A 21,782-nucleotide genomic window follows, 5' to 3' on the forward strand; every position below is an offset into this window, starting at 1 on the left:
GGGGTTGGCGATGATACCCTTTCATTGAGTGTTGGCCTAACTGAGGATGAACAAACAGGTTTGTGTGTGGAAATGCTTACAGGCTGTAGCAGCTCGTCATTTTGGTTAGCAGGGTGAGTGGTTTCTTCTTTGTCATACACTTCTAGTCTTGCTTTAGCAGCTCTTACCTATTTTACTGGTTGTAATCTTTCGAACTCACTCCTTTGAGCATCCAGTTCTTTCCTTTGCTTCTCTTCTAGAAGTTGTATTTTTTCCCTTTGTTCCTTTTCCACCATTATTGTTGCATATTCTGCTTCCTTTGCTGCAAGCTCTGCTGCTGCCTCTATTCGCTTGGCCATCAGGATGGAGTTCACTGAAGGTTGACTTATGGGCGTACTCAACTTTGAGCTGATATGTGAGACCGTAGAACCATAGTGGAGCGAGCATAATCTCGATCAAGCAGTTCACGAAGACGCCCCCTTACTCGCTCACTATCAAAGTCTCCATCCACACCTGAGATCCTCTCATAAGCAATCTTTACACTATCCTTTGTCATGGCATCGCAAGCATCAATTCTTCTCCTTGTATCAGTGGGTGGCGTTGCATAACTTCGAACCTTTATGTATGCATTCATTACAGTTTCTCTTTCATTTTCCAATATGTCTATAATTGACGCTAATTGGCTTTCAGTGATGTCTGTTTTCAGCAGCCCTCTTGCCTTTCGAGCCTCATCCTTCCATTTTTCATATGCATGCATAAGCCTTTTATCTGCCTTTTCTGACTCCTCTCTTTGATATGCAAGCATCTTTTCTATTGGAACTCGTTCACGGACAGAGCGACGTACTTCATTTCTCTTTGCAACTTCAGATCGATCTTCTCATCATCTGTTTCCTTGTTTTGTGCAACCTTTAATACTTCAATTTCCTTCACAGGAGTGCACAAATTTGATCCTTGGTCTGTCATCATTTACATCAGCAAATGGAATCAATAGGGCAAGCTCTTACTGTGACAGCCCGGTTGAAGAATAAAGGATTTAACTCATTCACTGATGTTGTACTGTCTTTCTTTTTGTGTTTATTGTCCTTATAGACTTCACAACACCGTAAGAGCTAAAACAGATGAATAAACAATATTGGAAATTGTAATGAGATCTTATACATAAAAATGAAACAAAACAATCAACCTTACAGCAATAAAATTACACAATTAATACTAACATTCATCCTAAACAACATAAAATTATGTCAACAGAGACACATGCAATATATAATATGTGTGTTACGTTATTTAAGACGTGCATAAATGATCTTAACTACCCCTTTCCAACCAGGAGCCAAGCAACAAACTCAAAGCAAACAAAATACTGAAAATAAAACAACAATCTGGTGCTTAAATTCACTTAAAAGTGTCCTTAATTCCTAACGCCGTGTGCAGTCTCCGTCTTTGCGCGCTCTCTCTCTCTCCGTATTGCGCGCTCTCCGTGCATGAGCGGGCTCTGAGCACTTCCGTCAAGCCGCCTTTCAAAATAAAGGTCTCTATCGGTTAAATAACTTATAGAGTGTAAAAATACATTACAAAATATAACAAAAAGTTAACTAATATTAAGAAAGCATATAATTAAATAATATAAAATAATATATAATTTTTTTGGAAACTCCTTAAAATAACTGAAGGTTATTTACAAACACTGTATAATCCATGTGCATGCACAAAAATGAGACACTACAATTCTCATCTCTCATCCTTAACACACTGTACAATTACATGTCATATTTGATCATGTAGAAATTTTAAGTATGACCAGTTTTTTTAAATGAACAGGAGAGTGACTGTTAGTAAGTGAGTACTCATTTGTAAATTATACCACAAAATGAAGACAAATCGCATATTTTTACATGACTAAATGGAATGCAATGTGGCAAAGAGGAGTTAGTGGTTTGTTTCACACACAGCAGGTCTTTATAACCTAATGTGGAGTTTTGATGTGATGTAAATCACACATGATAATCTTTACTTTTGGTTTCATTTCCTTTTTTGAGCTCTTTTCCGGTAATGTCTGTTCTGCTCTGCTTTTCTCTGTTACAAGGCAATGCTATTCACAAACAAACTATTGCCTTCATAATGGAACACCCAGTTTGCTGCTGGCCCATGGAGGGTGTGTGGGTAGAGTGTCAAGCCTCCCCCATTCAACCCATGACGTGTTCTTGACCTCAACCTGTTGCAAGCTATTCACAAAGACACAAAAGACCAAATAGCACGGATGTCGTCAACAATTAACATAACATTCAGATATTATCCAACAGAGTTTTAATAAATAGGAAATAGATGGTAATTATAAAATCTACTTGGTTTAGTGTGCTTAATATAGCTCACATAGTGTAGCTCGCTCTTGATAAGCACAGTCTGTGGCTTTCACAGGCACAAGTGTCCCCTTTGGTAATTTAAACTTTGTTGACACCTTCACTTATGTTGCCAAAATGCAGATAATCCTCCACTTACAATATGAAGCATGTATAAGCTTTATTATATATTTACTGTGACTAATTTGTAATCAGCATGAGAGGTTTTTACTTTGTACTCGAAATCAAAGTTTAGTGCAGTGCAGGAGATCTAGTGCACTGACATGATGCTTTTCTTTATTACTAATCACAGTACGTTGTGTGTGTGTGTGTGTGTGTGTGTGTGTGTGTGTGTGTGTGCGTGTGTGTGTGTGTGTGTGTGTGTGTGTGTGTGCAGTGCTGGAGCAGCTGTTGGAGCAGCTGCAGAGGTTTCTGAAGATCCTGGATGGAGAGAAGCTGAGTGGAAATGCCACAGTGCAGAAGGGCCTTCTAACAGAGCTGCTGCAGTCGTACAAGTCTTCCAATGGTACATAAATAACATCATAATCATGTCTACACTAACCATCTGACTCTCTACCAGACAGTGCTTCTCAAACTTTGATCTACAAACCATTGGTGGTCCATGAAAAAAGGACCACCAAAAAGGGCTAACAATTAATGAATTGAGTAATTATTTACTATACAACCTTTCAATAAATTGGGGTTGGTGCATTTAAAAAAAAAGAGCTAAGTCTTTTGCATGCATTTATTTGATCAAAAATGCAGCAAAAACAGTAATATTGTGAAATATTATTGTATTTTAAATAAAAATTTTCTATTTTAATATATTTTAAAATGTAATTTATTCCTGTGATACAACAGCCTTTACGCCAGTCACATGATTCTTTAGAAATTATTCTAATATTGATTTGGTGCTCACAAAACATTATCATCAGTGTTGTACTGCTTAATATTTTATTGGGAACTGTGATCATTGTTTTTCCAGATTCTTTAAAGAATGTTAATAGAAGCATTTATTTGAAACAAAATTTTTTGGTAGCATTATAAATGCTTTTACTGTCCTTTTATGGTTAATTTCTAAATGATCCTTCATCCTTACTAAATGAAAGTATTTATTTCTTTTAAAAATCTTACTTACCCCAAACTTTCAACTAGGGCTGCAACTAACGATTATTTTGATAATCGATTAATCTGTCGATTATTTTTACGATTAATCGATTAATCGGTTTATGTACTTATATTTTAGTTTTTCCCATTTTTTCCCCAAGTAAATTATTAATAAATGGTCTTTATCCTTCAGCATAGATTTTTAAGAGATTTTAACCATTTTGCACTGTCATATCCTAATCAAAAATATACCTGGAGTTGTTTTATTGTGTTAGTAATCCTTTGTCGAACTCTTCTGCAATCAGAACACTGACCCATACTCTAGCAAATTTCACAAGGAGATTTAAAATAATGTTTTCACCATGGCAGTCCTTAGAGCTCCTAAAGTAGTTTAACATCCCGAACGAAGCTTATTAAGGAATCTTTCAGAACATATTTTCACGAAGAATAAGGATAAAACAGAATAAAATTGCAGTGCATTGTATTTTATTATTTACTGGGAAACAGCTTTATAGCTTTTGCTGTGAAATTGTAAACAATCCTTCGAATAAAGTGCTAATGGCATGAAACCTGAATGGAACTCACAATTTAAAGTAAAATCCATCAGAAGGTTGTCCAGAAAAAAAAATTGGACAGTCACACACAAAAAACCTGCTGTGTGAAAAAGAGCAGTGAATACTTAGAAAAAAAGTGCATTTCAAATATCTTTAAACATTTACCCCTCTCATTCAGTCATAATTAGGCTACACGACTGAATTTTGAACTGGTAAACGACAAACTGATCACAGAACATGTTTGTAAAGCTTTAAATGTTAACTGTTAAAAAGCAATGTTATCAGCTTTTACGACTAAACATTTGCAAACAACATTGTACTGGAGAATCTGCACAAATAAAAGTCTTAGGGGCCGTTCACATATCGTGCCTAAAAACGCGTGGAAAACGCTAGGCGCGCCGCTTTCTCCTTTCCAAAGCGCTCGTGCAGAAGCGCCCCTGAGGCGTCTGCCTTTGCTAAGCAACCATGACGTGCTCTCTCCTTGAAGACGCGGAAATTTCAGCAAAGGATAAATGGATTTGCAGCTCAAAAAATCGCTTGCAGTAGCTCTGCTACTAAATTTATTTCAAAATGGAAATCCATATACAACTATGATCAGCTGTTCCTTTCATCTTGACTGAGCTTTTAACGTTGTTACGGGAAAGGATGAAGCTGATTGGTTAGTTCTTGTCACATGACCCGCGATGCGCTTGCAGCATTCTGAAAAGTTGAGATGTTTTTAACTCGATGCGGTGCGGTGTTGGAAATAATGAACTTGAGCGCGCAAAAGACGCGATATGTGAACGTCCCCTTAAACAGTTCAGTAGTGCAGAGTTTACAGGTTACTCTTCTTTTTTGAAGGCTCAAAGTAAAGTACTCCCAGTCTCCCACATCCCGCTAAATGCCGCAGAGACGCTGTTCGGGAAGCACGTGACATAAAACGAGGCCAGCTATTGGCTATTCGCTACTTCTCCTGCTGTACTGGCTGAGTAAAACCTCCGGTGGCTCATTACTGCCACACTTTGGTCACCGCAGATTTGAAATATGCACGAAATGAGCCGCTTACGGCAAATAAAAGTTATTTAGCAACGAATCGATGACTAAATTAGTTGACAACTATTTTAATAATCAATTTTTATCGATTAAATCGATTCGTTGTTTCAGCTCTACCTTCAACAGTACTTTACATTAAGATTATTTCAGCTTAGTTAGCAGATTTCCTTCTGATTTGGGGTATCCGCAACTTTTTTCAATTTTTTTATTGTTAAGTCAGGTTTACCACCTTAAAAATGTAAGCGTAATGTAATCAATGGTCTACACACAATTATATGACAGACCTTGTTTTGTGCTGCTCATGTAGAGGCACTCTACTGGTGCAAATAGAAAGTAGCAAAAGGTCCAACAAATGTACACTTTTATTTACAGTATATGTATTTAAGCATTACACTTGCATAGCGCAATTGTCCTCCCAAAGAGCAACAGTTGTGTGTACATTTATAACCTCTGTGTTGTTTGGAGAATCTGCTCTGTTCTGTCTTATTAAGGAGCCCGTAATTTTGGTCCGTGCATGTGCTTCTTTTTTCACACAAGCATGGCTGTAGGTTTTTCATGTTCTGGTCTTGGGCTTGTGCACTTCCTCCCCTGGCTCCTAACTGTATCATTTTCCAAGGCTGTTTTTATCCTCTAGGGACACTCACTTCCTTTTAGTAGCAGCTTATAAATAGCTTTCATTTCCATCCTCCAAATCCCAATCTGTTTTCACTGTACCATCAAAACATTTTATTTCCCCCCAAAAAAATGCATTAAAGCTGTGTTACCTATGGACTGTCATGTTCTTTTTTTCTGCCATGATAACATCTTGTCCCCTATGCTTAATTTAGTGTATCTGAATTATTTTAAAGATCCAAAAAAACACCCTAAAATTTTCTGTTGCCAAGCAATTTCTAGAAAACCATATCCTACAGGCTAGGACTAAATCAGCACTTTTATTTTGATAGAATATGACCTCTCATGTCTCCCACTGGCCTGTCTTTGATGTGTATAGAAAGAGGGGGCCTGGAGATGCCTTTGGACCCTTACACAAGAGAAATGTAGCACAAAACTCTCACTGTTCTTCTCTACAGCACAAATCTATTACATGTTCAGTAAAATGAGTGAGAGATAAAAGGGTCTAGAATCTGAAAAAGCTTTAAATATGAGACGAGGGGAGGAAAAGTCAAAGAAGTCCTAAAAGTTCTAGGCAAGGTTCAAAGTGACCCCAAAAGTATTTGGACAATTAGGCCACACTTAAAGGGATAGTTCAACAAAAAATGAAAATTACCACATGATTTACTCACCCTCAAGCCATTCTAGGTGTATATGACTTTCTTCTTTCAGACGAATATAATTGGAGTTATATAAAAAAATGTCCCAACTCTTCCAATAATAGCAGTGAACTGGGATGGAGATTCAATAGTCCAAAAAAAAGTGCATCCATTCATCATAAAAAGTCCTTCACGCGGCTCCGGGGGGGTTAATAAAGGCCTTCTGAAGCGAATTGAGATTGAACGCCATTCTCTTGGGAATGCACATATGACAGTTAGCAGAAGCAAGAGATTACAGTTTATAAAGTTTTAAATATGGATACCCGGGAGCCATGTGGAGCACTTTTTATGATGGATGGATGCACTTTATTGAACTTCTACTGGACTATTGAATCTCAATCCCCAATCACTGCCATTATAAAGCTTGGAAGATCCAGGACAGTTTTTAATATAACTCCAACTATTCATCTGAAAGAAGAAAGTCATACACCTATAGGATGGCTTGAGAGTGAGTAAATAATGGGGTAATTTTCATTTCTGATGAATCTATCCCTTTGAATTTATTGAATAAATAGGCAATTAAATAAGTTCCTCAAATATACACAGGTGTCCTAGCAGAGTAACCACAGGTGTAAATCATCAAATCAACTATAAACATGTCCCACTAATGTTTGACCAACCATAAAATGTCCAAATACTTTTTACCTTGAATTCAGACAATGTTTATGTTTTATCAATTAAAACGTAGACAAACATGTTTTATATCAAAGGTTTTACTTGATATCTCTGTGTGGGCTTTTTTTCTGTAAAATAAATACCCCTTAGTTTGATATTTTGTAGAGATGCTTGATATATAGGTATCACATACCGTATAAAGGTATCGGTTGATATTGGATGTTTAATTGTGCATGCTCATTTCCTAGATTTTTAAAATATTTGACCTTTGCCATTATCTAATGCTCACTTGAAGCTGGTTTTTAAAAACACATATAATTAAAGAAAAATTACAGTGCTAAATGTAATCTTTTATAAAGTACATTATAATGCTGTGATATCTAATTCTTTTTATTTTATGATGAATAATATCATGAATAATTTGACCTTTTAGTAATTTTTTTGCAAATTTAAATTAAGTGTCCAGATAATTTTTGGGCTCCTGTGGCAAAAACCTATAATTGTGGAATCATGTGAGAAAGCTTTTAACAAGATTCAGCTGTAAACACAACTGAAAATTCAAATCTGTAATCTGTAATCCAGTCTTTAATGATGGTTATTTTGCAGGAGGAGATGAAGAATACATCTACATGAACAAGGTCACATGTCAAAACCAAGACAAAACAGACAGAGGTGAGTCTATAATCTTCACCTTAATTTACCTTCAGCAACTTTTGCAGGTGTGAGGATGCCTGTCACATATAAATTTAAATTAAATTAAATTTATGCATTTAGTAGACGCTTTTATCCAAAGCAACTTACAGTGCATTAAGGCTATCAATTTTTACCTATCATGTGTTCCCGGGGAATAGAACCGCAATGCTCTACCAATTGAGCTACAGGAACACTATATATAACAGTTGTTTATCTTGTTGTTTGACAGCACCACTGTGAATGTGTGTCATGTTTAGGGGGTGATTGGGTTATGGCTGAAGTGTTTAGCCCCCCTCCCCCCATCTTCACCATTTCCTGTCTGTTTCTCAGTAACTCCTGTCCTCCTCTTGCTCTCTCTCTCTGCCAGACCCCCATCTGAGGCCAAGCTGCTTTGTTTAGATTTCACTGAAGAATGAGCGTAACAATAAAACAGACTTAACATTCACATCGCAGTCGTCTTTGCCAAAAAGATACATGCATGACTAAACTGTGGTGGCGTTCTTCGATCAAATTCACAAATGGCATCATTTGAATAAAAAAAAAGCTTATCAAGAGAACAACACTTTGAAGTTCAGTATAATGCCTTTTATTTTATAATTTATTTCAAGCACAATGATTTCATAATTTCCTGCCCATATGTGAAAATTTCCCCAACCCTGTGTTAACTTGCATCTGATAAATCAATGATAAAAATCAAGTGCGATGAGTGACTTATGTAACACAACATGCAATAACTCACGTAAACCAACAGAGAAATGCACAGCGGTGGCCAAAATTATTAGAACATTAGTATTTTCACCAGCTAAAAAATGGTTTCAAGTCAGTTATTTCTGTATTTTGCTGTATTGTGTCAGTAGGAAATATCTGTTCCCATGTCCAAACATTGATTTTGCCATTAATTGTAATAATCCAGTGAGATTTTTGTTTGCACTAGGAGCCAGTTCTCCACACAGAGATCTGATCTCACCATCATCCAGTCTGTCTGGAATGACACGAAGAAACAGAACAAAACTGAGACAAGACTAAATGCAGGAGAACTGTGGCAAGGTCTGCAAGATGCTTCAAGAATCCTACCTAAGTTTTAGGCACTTGTGTAAAAATGCTGAAAAATGAGGGTGCTGTTAAAAATAATGTCATAAATAGATTTTCAATAAACTTCTATTAACTAAATTAAATCAACATTTGGTGTGACCATCCTTTGTTTTTAAAGCAGAATTTGCACTAGTTTTTCAAGTAGCTTTGCAGATAGGTCTCTTGAAGCATCTTGCAGACGTTGCCAAAGTTCTTCTGGATTTAGTCTGTCTCAGTTTGTTCTGTTTCTTCATGTCATTCCTGACACATTACAGCAAAAGCAAAAAGAAATAACTGATTTAAAACCATTTTTAGATGGTGAAAATACCAGTGTTCTAATAGTTTTGGCCACCACTGTAAGTGGTGTGGATAAATGGAATTTCAGTGAAAAGAAGCACTTTATGGTGTCTTGACTCTTTGGTGACTCTTAGCCCTTGCTGTGCGGGTTTGGTATTCGCCTTGCGTTCCTACGGCAACCCAGATGTTACCGCTTGGAAAGGAAGTTGAAGGAATGTCTGATGGGAAGCCACTGAATATGGCCATCAGCTCCAAGAGACTGCCGCAGGCTATGCAATGTTACCAGAGTTGAGCTGCTAGCATATGCAAACAGTGGTAGATGAACAACAGAATTAATATGTTTACTTGTTGCTTGCAAGCACAGTTATTCAATGCTTCTTATCGCTTCACTTGATGAATCCTTTGAGAAGTCTTCAATCTATTTATTAACAGCCACTTTTGTTCTGTGTGTAAATCAATATGCTCCTCAGACTACAGACCAGAAGCCAATGGAGTACCAGGTAAACACATCCCTATGAAGAACCCCCCAGAGCCTCCACCTCCCAGACCAGTAAGTGACTAATTTCAACTTCATTTAAACATTATTTACATAATGACAAAGATGCAAAAAGATTACAAAAACACATTTCACACAAAGTTTGTTTTGAAATGCCATTATGACACCAGTGTTGGGTAATGCATTACAAGTAATGCAAATTATGTAATCAGATTATGTAAATTAAATTTGCCACAAAATATCTGAGTTACTTTTTTCAAGTGGTTAATGCAAGTTGCTTTGTTTTCCTATCATTGACTGACATTATCTCCTGACCCCATGTTGAAAAGAATTGGGAATGAGGTGCAGAGGCACAGAGGCCCTTACAATTGCCAATGCCATAAATAAAACTGTTTTTTCTTGTATTAAAAAACAAATTAGCAAGCCCAGCCCAGGTGACAAAAAGTAACACAATAGTAACATACCAAGTTACTTTCCATAAAAATTAACCAAGTAACACAATTAGTTATATTTAAGTTACGCAATATTGTAATGCATTACTTTTCAAAGAAACTTTCGCCTTCACAAATGTAACTCTATTTAATCTGCTATTAGGGTTGGGCAATTAAATAGTATTAAATAGTCAAGCTATATTTGCAGTAATTTTCTGTGCATATCATAATGATTTTAACACACTTTTTAGTGCTTTTCAATTAATTGATTCATAATTCAAATATTCAGTGATTGAGTAATCTGAGATTTAGTAATTCAAGAATCAATAATTTGTTCACATCATCAGTAACAAATGTTCATGGAAGTCCGGACGTAGCATTTTTCTCATGTGTTAAAATATTTAAGTTAAATATATGTTGCTAAATATTTCTTTTATTGGTTCATGTAAAGGTACATAATTTAAAAAATTACACTTCTATATTATTATTATGATGATGTTATTTTTATGTGAATAACATAGCATTATTATTTTTAAGTTGTACTTTATTTTACATAAACATTAAATATTTTGATTCTATTTAATTGCAGTTTGATTCAAATAAGCCATAACAGAGTAAAAACAAACTGTGATGAATATAATCAATATGCATAAAAATATAGCTATGTATGTAGTTTTATTTAGCTATATCTGCCTTTCAATCTCACTATCTACAATGCAAGACACTGTGGTCCTGCTGTCATTTATTATCTGCTGTTTATTTCCATTTTGACCACATACTGTATTTGTTATGTACCTATTTCTCACGCACGGAAAATGGCTGTGTTTTTGTTTATAAGCCACAAAGTAGCCAAGTAACTAGTCGATTATGAATCCTGCCTTGATTAGAAACCATAATTCTCCTAAAAGATAGCATACTCATTTCAATCAAATGATAGAAATTCCAGCAGGGAAGCAAAAGCGTGGAGTCTGTGTGCTGTGGGAGTCTGCAGTCGGTCAGGCATACAGACAGACAGACAAGAGGATGGAGAGTATTAGAGCTCTCCAGTGAACGCCTTTGAACTTCAGACCCATCTGCGGGGTGCTGGGGCTGATTAACAGCAGCTGCACAAGCGATCGGGGAGCTGTTTATAGAAGCTGGAGAACCGCCGTTAGAGACACTTGTGCGTGTGCATACTGTAAGTGTGGGAACAAGAAACGTTAGGCGTATATATATATATATATATATATATATATATATATATATATATATATATATATATTTTGTGTTCAACTGAAGAAAGAAAGTCATACAGGTTTGAAACACTTTGTAATATACTGTTCCTTTAATTATGATTGCAAATAAAATAGATTGATCTGCAATCCCTAAGGTGGATAATTAGCCTCTACTGAATCTTCTTCCACAAATTCCACATTGGCGTCCATCTCCAGGGCTTCCTCTGCTTCGCGTTCCTGCTGTGCATCTGTGCTCTTCGGCAGTCTGAGTGAGCAAGTCCAAAGCAAGCCAATTTTTGGAAAACCCGTCATCTGTCTACGAGGCTTCCACTTGTCACCGCAAATTACATATTCCAGGGTTAAATTGCGGTTGACGGTGAATGCAGAGTTCACCCACACCATAGCTGTGAAGAGGGCGCCCCTGCTATTGGCGTAGTGTCCTGGCATGGCCATCAATTGACCCGTAGTGATGTTGTAGCAGTCCATGAGTCAGTGCAGGAAGTCATCACAGGGGCCGTTCCTCATGACATACAGGTTGTCGCCATGAGCCACCATGCAGTGCCCGTAACTCTGAGGCTTGGCCATAGTGGTGACCAGTGTCCATTTGTCATTTTTAGGTGCATATTCATAAATATCTGTAGTATCCGGTGGCTTCCAGAAGAGAAGCAGAAGAGAGCACAGAAATACTCACAGTTCTGCCCCAGGACGGCCCTATCTATGGTGAAAACGCTCTCTTCAACCCGTACTCTCAGAATCCCAGTGGACTCTTCTACGTGTTCTTCACTTCCGTCCCTGCTTTGACCCAAATTGAAAGGGGGCCCCATTACACCTCTCTCCTGCCTGTTCGTACCCAGATTACTCTGTTCATGAACTAAAAAGTTAGACTTCAAGTCAGTTAGTGTTTCTGTTTGGATTTGACTTGTAAACAGAAGTCTGCACACGCTGCAGTCTCACAGCTACTTGCTGGACTGAAAATAGCAACACACTAAAATAGCATAGAGGCCACAGACTTCAAAATAGTAGTCATAAATGATCAGCACTAATGCTACAAATAAATTCCAATGTAATTCTGAATTAATGTAGTTTAAATTAAATTGATTTGATTAAACAATTGAATTTAATAATTAAGCTGTTATTTTTTTCCATAGCTGACTCATAACGATTTTTAATAAAGACAGAAACCCATAGATGAAGTGATGACAGTAGTTCAGAAAGCCACTCCTGTTTTTAATAAGACTAAAGAGATTATTTTCCTTCAGTACCCTCTCTACCTCAGAAGTGTTTTGGCCCTGGTGAGCTCCATTTTTTTCTTCACTGGATTTTTGGCATGGGAACGGGGGGATTTTCCATGTTCTGGGTGTTCTTTTGGTCTTTTGCCCACTTGCATTTTTTTGCTTTTTGTCCCAAAGACTGGTGCTTAATCATTATTTATGTCTTACTCTTGAAATGTTTCCTATATACTGTAGACTGCATTTTTTCTTTACTCTTTTTTTTTCTTTTGGTATGGTGTGATTTGTGGATTAGATTATGAAAACAAGCCTTGGGTGGAGTTCAGTCTCGACATACAGTACTAAAGGTTTAGGATTTGTCTTTTACTCACAGTGATGTTTATATCCAATTAACAGCATATAAAATGATATCTCTTTTGTCATTGATTCTGGGATGTGGACATGGTCTTGACCTTCAGCAGTGGCCAGAGAAGAAGTGATACAGAGTTGTAGCCTTCCCTGAAATCACTTCACTTTCTTATTAATCATTATCAGATGCCTGAGGACTCAGCACACTGTTTTCTGTTTCAGAGATTTTATTTTGAGTGTCAGAAGAGCGAGGGCGGGATGAAGCGAAAAATGTGGGGGTTGTGAGTTGGGGTTGATGTGAGAAAAACAATACTTTCTACACAGTTCAATCGACATGTTCCTTCTCTTTGGACTGCTCTTATTTTCCCACCAAAACCCTAATATATTTTGTTGGTCCCTTTACATCTTACTCTTTGACTCTCTTTCTACATTACTTATTGAAGTGGAGCCTCTAGCAAGCTTTTGCATTCAACCTCCTGTGTCCTTGATATCCAGTTGTTTATATACATGCCTTGCCATCACTTAGCCTGCCTGTTTGCCTCACTTCTGCTTTCGAGAAGCACAAGCACGTCATGTCAAACAGGAGGATTCAATCCAGCCACTTAGTATAAAGTATAATGCAAGCAAGAGGAGATTTTCCCAGCCGTCTGTCTGTAACCTCTTGTAATCATTCAGCTTTATGGTTCACAAGCTACCGCTAGCCCTAATCAACCCTGTGTGTGTGTGTGTGTGTGTGTGTGTCAGTGTGTTTTGTGTGTCATAAGGAGAGGATCAGTGTTCAATTTGCCCAGGGGCTGCCAATGCATTGTGTGTATCAGTGGGGAATTTAGTAATGTTATGAACCGGTTGATTTGGGAAACCTCATCGCTAGTTCCACACCCTTTTAAAACCATTACTCCTGCAGGCAAACACGTGTGGAATTCCTTTTCTAGCTGAGCAGGGTTGAGGTCAGAGAGAGAGAGGGATCAGTTTCGAGGAAGAATCCCCCTTCGGTCAGAAAGAAAAGCCCACATGAAAGACAGGTGCAAAAACTACTAGTTATGCTAATCTCTTGAGAGTCCCTCTATTTGATTCATTACATGGGAGTGTGTAAGAGATGTTCCTGATCTTTTATTCTAATTTTACATTTTGGTCACACTTAATTTCAAGGTCCAATTTTTGCCATTAACATTCATTAACTACAACTTTTGCCTCAATAAACTCCTAATTTGCTGCTTATTAATAGTTAGTAAGGTAGTTGTTAGGTTTAGGTATTTAGTAGGATTAGTGATGTAGACTATGAGGAATATGTGCTTTATAAGTACTAATAAGCAGACTGTATGTTAATAATAGGCATGCTAATAAGCAACTAATAAAAAAAAAATGATGCTGACATAATGTTATCTCCTTCTCTCTTTATCTCAAATTTTAAGTATCTTTCTCTTTTTTCTCATTCTTTTTATCTCAGTGCAACATTGGAAGGGAGCCGTTTCCTCTTCCACCAGCTCCTGCTCCTGCGTGTTTGGAGACTGAAAGTTACTATGAAGATCCACAACCCTATGATCCCATTAGCATCAATGGTATGTCTCAAATTGTGTCCAAAATTAACCTAAATACACATTATCTTCTATGGTTTAATCTTTACTTTGACGTTCATGTCAAGCCATTTATAACCTGGTTAAAAAAAAGGATTTTTCCAAAGATTAGGTTAGTGATTTGTGACTTTTTATTCCCCTTAACATTGTCCTTCTCACTTCTATCTTAAGAGAGGGAACCTTTGGTCATTGAGTGCTCTGTTTTAGCTCCATCCCACTGTAGTCTTCAGCTTTACTGTGATATAGAGAAGCCTGCAGGCAGGGAGCACAGAAAACAGTGATGGTCTTTGTTCAACGGTAGTGGTTCTCTGGCTCTGGACACACAGTGATGGAACATTGACCGTGAGCCCAGGAAATGGGGCCAACAGTGATAGGGCATTTGGCTGGGGTTGCAAAGTTCAGCCCAGCGAGGGGACAATCATTTACAATATTCTTCAGCAGATGACGTCTCTTCTTGGTCAAAGGATACAGAGGCATTAGCATGCAGCTGTGCTGTGTAATATCAACACACAAGGGCTGTGCATGGCCAAAATCTGATGTTTCGGCAGTTGAAATCAAGCCAAACCCCATGGTTTCGAATTTGTGAAGTGAATTTCTAGTTTGATACGTTTTGACCATGATGAAACCCTTAAATAATACAAGCAGTGATGCTTCTGGTTACATAAAAACCACAAGACACAAATAATTAGTGCAGCCCCAAAATATAATTATTGCAGTACTAATGAACATTTCTCATGCATCATTCGCACTTATTTACACTTCCTGTTTCTTTCATGTGACATGTAAGCCACATAAGGTTTCACTATCTACAGCTTCTCACCTGATCTTTTTTTCTCTTCCTCCCTTATTGCATTTCCCCTTTTATTGTCATCCTGTGTTTCTATAGATTTTGGTTGCTTTGCCATCATCACAGGGGTCAGGAAGCGCATAGAATCCTCAAACAGTGTGGTCTATGCTGTGATTACTCGGGGTATCTATCTCTGTTTCTCTCAGTGTACATCAAGAGAGAAAACATCAAACAGCACTAACTTTATAGGCTGCGGTGAAGTGCACAGCTCCGAGAAAAACTTGTTTAATGCATCCAAACATAAGGCTGCTGACTTTGCATGTGTTTGCTTGCTTATTCATGATGTACTCTTACTTCTCTGTGCCCCCAAGCTCTCAGAAATACCTTTATCTGGACTAAACGATCTAGACAAACCAATTAAAAAACAATCATTCCCCCCATCATGTCCTAATGTAATAATCCTCATCTCGTTCTTTTTGTTTTCCTCAGAAGAAACTCACACAGGACATTTTTGACTTATTATTTTCTCATGCAATGCTAAATTCAACAGAATCTGTGGGGGTATTTTGTAGGGGATGTTTACTTTCTTTATCCCAGTGCACTGGCAATGAACAATCAGACCAGCCATTTTTCTCATATTTTGCATTTACAAAAGATACAGAACCGGTGAGCAGTTCGTACGAGTCCTATGATGAGGAAGAAGTGACGAAGGGTAAGTCCACTGCGCAGCACCAGTGGCCATCTCCTGAGGCATCCATCGAGCTAATGAAAGATGCACGCATCTGTGCCTTCCTCTGGAGGAAGAAGTGGCTTGGCCAGTGGGCCAAACAGCTGTGTGTCATTCGTGAACATCGTCTCTTGGTATGTGACATCATTGCTTATGTCAGTGACACCCATTTCCCACCCATAGCTCATCTATGATACGTTTGCACAGAATGTATTACTAATACTAGAAGTAATTATTTTCTTAAATGTATGTTTTTAATAACAGACAATTTTGTCAACATAAATTAAAAAATGACCATATTTACTTTCTTTATGCACATTACTGGTCTACCTGTGTATGGTTATTGTTAATACAAGTTTGTCTTTTTGTAATCTTAAATCAAAATGTAATAACTTGCACCACCCCTATAATTACTCACCAAGATCTCTTAAAGACCTCGAAAAATCTCTCCCCTTCATCCACCTCTTTCATAGAACTTTTCAAGATTCAGCCAATTTTCAGTGGAAAAATAAAACAAGATCCACCCATAAAACTCCTCAAGAATTTCTCATTAGAGAACAAAAATGGGATGCAACCATTTTGCATATAACATTTACATTTATGCATTTGCCTGATGCATACTTAAACGGCATTGAAGCAATACTTTTTATCAGTTCATGTAATCATTGGGAATCGCACCCATGACCTTGGCATTGCTAGCATCATGATCTGTTTTTGCTACTAAAAGCTTTTATGTTGACATTTACTAGCATTAGTGGAATATCCACAATTTTGAATAAAGCTCTGTTAAGATGATATTTAATTAAAAAAAGTCAGTGTCTGATTTGTTTTTAATGCTACTGTGTTCAGTGCTACAAAAGCTCAAAGGATCAGACTCCACTGCTGGATATCAGTCTGCTGGGCTGCAGTGTTGTTTACAAAGAGAAACAAACTAAGAGAAAAGAGCACAAGCTAAAAATAACCCCACTGGGTGGAGAAGCCATCGTCCTGGGGCTGCAGAGCAAAGAGCAGGCTGAACAATGGCTAAAGGTGAGGGCCAATGGGATCTGGCCCATGTAGATGAATAATCAGTGTTCTGTTTGTGTGGGCATTGTTTTTATCCTTTCATCTTTATTCAAGGTTATTCAAGAAATTAGTCCGAAGAATTCTGCAGGATCTGCTGATATAACTGACTCTCCAACACTCATCTGTACAAAGGTATGATAGATTGGGTTGGTTTATTCTCTGATTGATTTTTGGATGAAAGCTTAAAGGTTCTGCCCTTTCTGGCAGGGTGAGCAAAGCGAGAGACATTCAGTGGCATCTGAGAGTGGCAGCAGCACAGACAGTCACACAGAGAACCTGGAGAACAAAGATGGTAAGAGTGGACCATTGCAGCTATTCTTTTAGGTCTGTTTGCGTGACTACACTGGAAGTTGTCTAAATAGAGCTGTAGATGCTTATCACCTAATAATGTTGCTTAACCATGAACCAATCAGCTTTAAGTTTCAGACTTGACTGCAGCATCAATACAAAAACAGTTAATAACTTTGTATACCTGCCATTTTCACTGGAAATACATAAAAAATGTATCATGATAATTAGAAACGAGGCAATCCACTAAAGCCGTAATACCTCAAAAGGCACTTCTAGAGTAGAAAGCTTAGTTTATTATGATGTGTATATATGCATCATACACAAGTTTAAAACTTTGGGGTCAGTATTATTTTTTAAGTAATTTCTATACTTTTATTTAGCACAGATATGAGACTTGATATTTTTCCAAATTTACACTGAAGACATGTAATGTTAAAAAAGATGTATCTGTTGTTGTTGTTTTTTTAAATGCTGTTCTTTTGAATTTTATATTCATCAGATATTCCTGAAAAACAAAGTGTATCATGTTTTTCACAAAAATATTAAGCAGCACAACTGTTTTCAACTTTGATATCAAATCAGCATATGAGAAGGATTTCTTAAGGTTCATGTGACACTAAAAACTGGAATAATATCTGCGGAAAATTCACCTTTGCCATCGCTGCAATAGATTACATTTTAAATTGTTATAATATTTCACAATATTACTGTACTAGTTGTATTACAGTAATTATGTACAGTATATAATATTTACATTTCGATTGTCATTTAAACTTTAGTTAAGAAGAAATACGGCAAGTTTAGTAACCTTATGAACATTGGAAAAAAGAAGGTTTCCTCTTTGGAAAGTCCGGAGAAGGCTGTGGATACGTCAGGTAACCAATTATCAGTATTATTAGTTGACAAGTTTTAAAAGCTTTCACAAAACTTGCTATTTTCGTCACTTTCACTTTGTTCCAGGCTACCTAAACGTCCTGGTGAACACCCAGTGGAGAAGCAGGTGGTGCTCTGTGAGGGACAGACAGCTTTGGATCTACAGCGACAAAAGCAAGAGCAAAGTGTCCCAGCAGCCAGTGGCTCTGGAGGGGTGCATGGTCCTGCCAGACCCCAGCCCTGAGCACCTGTACTCATTCCGCATCCAAATGGATGGAGAGGAGCTCGCAACCCTAGAAGTGAGTAAAGAGAGGTGACATTCATCACTAACTAGTCCTGCATAGCAAGACACATGACTGTGCAGCTTATTCCACCCACTTACAAAGAGTGTAATTGACCAGTAAGGCATTCAGCCACAGTTCATTTGGTTTCTATGTGCATTTTAGAGATCTGAAAGAGATCTTTGGGAAATAATAAAGTCTATAATAGCACAACAAAAACGCATCGAAATATAGAACAGCAGTCATAATGAAAACACTGAAAACATGAGTGGAAATGTGTTTAGATTTTGTAAATTTATGTCCATCCAACAATAATAATATTTCACAGACAGGAAGCAAACAGAAAATACTGTTATATACAGCTTGTCATCTTGCTTGCTCACTCAAACAAAACTTTGAATATCTTCCAAAGTTTGTGGAGTATAAGTTTGTGGTGTATAACATCTGTATAAGACAACTGTTTGTTTCAGTAAACCAGAAGACCAGAGGCGACTGATTAGTGATTCTTTACACTCTCATGATGAGCCACTGTTTTTCCCAGTCTCACTGTCTGATGTATTTGTCATCAGTCCAACAGCCTGAATGAGATTTCTGAGAACTGCCATCTTTTATTCAGTTCTGGTGTATACAGCTTTGTGTCATTTTTTTTATGTGCTAAACAAATAATATTCCAAATTAATATTTAAGTTTAATTTTAAGTCTCTTGTGCTCACTAAGCTGCATTTATTTGACTGAAAATATAGAAGAAAAAAAAACGATATTATATTACAACTTATTTATATTTTTTATTTATATTTTTACAGCTTATCATAACAGATTTCTTTTTTTAATATTTTGAAAATGTAATTTATTCCTGTGATGGTAAAGCTGAATTTTCAGTATCATTACTCCAGTCTTCAGTGTCACATGATCCTTCAGAAAACATTCTAATGTGCTGTTTAGCTGCTTAAAAAACATTTCTTAATATTATCTACAGTATGTTGAAAACAGTTGTGCGGCTTAATGTTTTTGCAGTGACTGTGATGCATTTTTTTCTGGATTTTTTTTTCTTGAAATGGAATATTACTCTGAAATAGATTTTTTTATGTGTAAATAAATTATGGCAAAAAAATTTTTTTGGCAGATAATTTTACCAGGCCTAGCTGCACCCTTGAAGATATATGAATACCTTATGGGGCATCAGTGATTAAATATCCTCCTCTTTCCTATCAGGCTAAGTCCTCTGCTGATATGGGCCACTGGCTAGGGCTCATACTGTCACAGACAGGCACCAAAACAGACCCAGAAGATCTCACCTACGACTATGTGAACTCTGAGAGAATATCCAGTATTGTCAATGCTGCCAGGACGTCCATGTAGTAAGTTAGTTCATGTACATCAGTTGTGTAATATATATATATACAGTACAGACCAAAAGTTTGGAAACATTACTAATTTTAATGTTTTTGAAAGACGTTTCTTCTGCTCATCAAGCCTGCATTTATTTGATCGAAAATACAGAAACAAAATGTAATATTGTGATATATTATTACAATTTAAAATAATTGTTTTTAAATTTATTATACTTTAAATGATCATTTATTTCTGTGATGCAAAGCTGAATTTTAGGATCATTATCACATGATCCTTTAGAAATCATTCATTATCAAAGTTGGAAACAGTTCTGCTGCTTAAGATTTTTTCAGAACATGTGATACTTTTTTAGGATACTTTGATGAATAAAAAGTAAAAAAAAAAAAAAAAAAGAAGCTATGTTTTTAAAATATAAATATTTTGTAATAACAATATACACTACTGGTCAGTAATTTGGAGTCAGTCTTTTTTTTTTCTTTCTTCTTTTTAAATAAAATCAATACTTTTATTCAGCAAGGATGTGTTAAATTGATAAAAAGTGATAGTAAAGAAAATATATTATTAGAATATATATTATTAATTTTTTTTTTTGATCAAATAAATGCAGGCTTGATGAGCAGAAGAAACTTCTTTCAAAAACATTAAAAATAGTAATGTTTTGAACTTTTGGACTGTACTATATATATATATACATACCTATACATACATACATACATACATACATACATACATATATACACATACATATAGATATACATATACATATATATACACATATATATATATATATATATATATATATATATATATATATATATATATATATATATATATATATATATATATATATACATACAAATACAAACACAAACACACCATAAAATTGGCCCATATTACTTATGAATACTATTCATAATTATATGATAGGTTTGTTTGCTTTTTTGAGATTTTGGAGCCTGATTTGTTGTATTTTGTCAGTCTAATGCAGAGGAGGTACTCAGAGCCCAACACATACACAGACAGCCTTCCGTCAGACCCTCATACCTGTGATGACATATACGATGATGTGGCATCCACAGAGAACGAACAGGAGGTGGGTGAGACACCCTTGTCATGCTTTTGTCCTTAATCTACAGCACCCACTTTCACGCAGCTGTGTTTATTCTGAGTCACAGACTCAGGATAGGGGAAGATTCACTAAGCATTCGAGTGACAGGAAGTCATTGCTGTGACAGTGTTGTGTTTTTGTAACCCTGCAGGCCATCCAACTTCAGAAATGTTTCTCTGATACTGTTGCTCTCTCCGACTGTAGGAGGTTCAAGAGGTTCAGAATGGCAGCAGGGAGGGAACAGCAAGCAGCGAGGAGAACGGGAAGGACCGAGTGTATCTGGACCTGATCCCGGTTCGTTCCTTCCTGCACACGAGCTCGGGCAGAGTGTCACCTCAGACGTCCAACATCTTACAGACAGAGCTCAGTCCCTCAGCTGCTCCCCAGGAGGATCAGCTACACCCTAAGGAGGTTATATTATAATATATATTATATTATTATTATATTATATTATAAATGTATTTACTGTCACTTTTATCTTACATTTTAAGCATCCCGGCAATAATTTATTAAAAAGATTCAACTTTTGAATGAGAGTGTATATATACATTTTGTAAGTATGTACATTCCCTGGTAATTAAATGCATTACCTTGGTGTTTTTAATGCCAAAATACAGATATTTACTTATTAATAATGATATAAAATTAAATAAAAATATAAACTGCCTTTCAAAAGTTTGGGATCAGTAAGATTTGTAATTTAAAAAAAAAATGTTTCTTATGCTCATCAAGGCTGTATTTATTGGATCAAAAATACAGAAAAAAAGTATTGTAAAATATTATTGCAATTGCAAATATTGGTTTCCTATTTAATATACTTTAAAATATAATTTATTTCTGTGATGCACCGCCAACCATTACTCCAGTCTTCATCGTCACATGATACTTCAGAAATCATTCTAATATGCTGATTTATTATAAGTGTTGAAACGATTTAATATTTTCTGTGATACATTTTTATTTTATTTCTTGGATGAATTTTTTATATATATATTTAATCAAATATAT

At 36.4% G+C, this 21,782-nt stretch overlaps 1 protein-coding gene across 2 annotated transcripts in view; it reads left to right on the forward strand.

The window, feature by feature from the left end:
- Nucleotides 1–21,782, forward strand: part of afap1l2 (actin filament associated protein 1-like 2) — a 44,484-nt gene that overhangs the window by 20,168 nt on the left and 2,534 nt on the right. For both annotated transcript variants that reach the window (XM_059532470.1, XM_059532469.1), the window contains exons 2-14: nt 2,716–2,844; nt 7,543–7,608; nt 9,468–9,547; nt 14,163–14,274; nt 15,732–15,937; nt 16,653–16,832; nt 16,923–17,000; nt 17,076–17,160; nt 17,939–18,034; nt 18,120–18,331; nt 19,526–19,671; nt 20,645–20,759; nt 20,979–21,185. In XM_059532470.1, the coding sequence (XP_059388453.1) occupies nt 2,716–2,844; nt 7,543–7,608; nt 9,468–9,547; nt 14,163–14,274; nt 15,732–15,937; nt 16,653–16,832; nt 16,923–17,000; nt 17,076–17,160; nt 17,939–18,034; nt 18,120–18,331; nt 19,526–19,671; nt 20,645–20,759; nt 20,979–21,185 (1,712 nt within the window). The remainder of the gene's footprint in view (nt 1–2,715; nt 2,845–7,542; nt 7,609–9,467; nt 9,548–14,162; nt 14,275–15,731; nt 15,938–16,652; nt 16,833–16,922; nt 17,001–17,075; nt 17,161–17,938; nt 18,035–18,119; nt 18,332–19,525; nt 19,672–20,644; nt 20,760–20,978; nt 21,186–21,782) is intronic.

Source organism: Carassius carassius, chromosome 40 (genome assembly GCF_963082965.1).
Source record: "Carassius carassius chromosome 40, fCarCar2.1, whole genome shotgun sequence".
NCBI classification, from domain to species: Eukaryota; Metazoa; Chordata; class Actinopteri; order Cypriniformes; family Cyprinidae; genus Carassius; species Carassius carassius.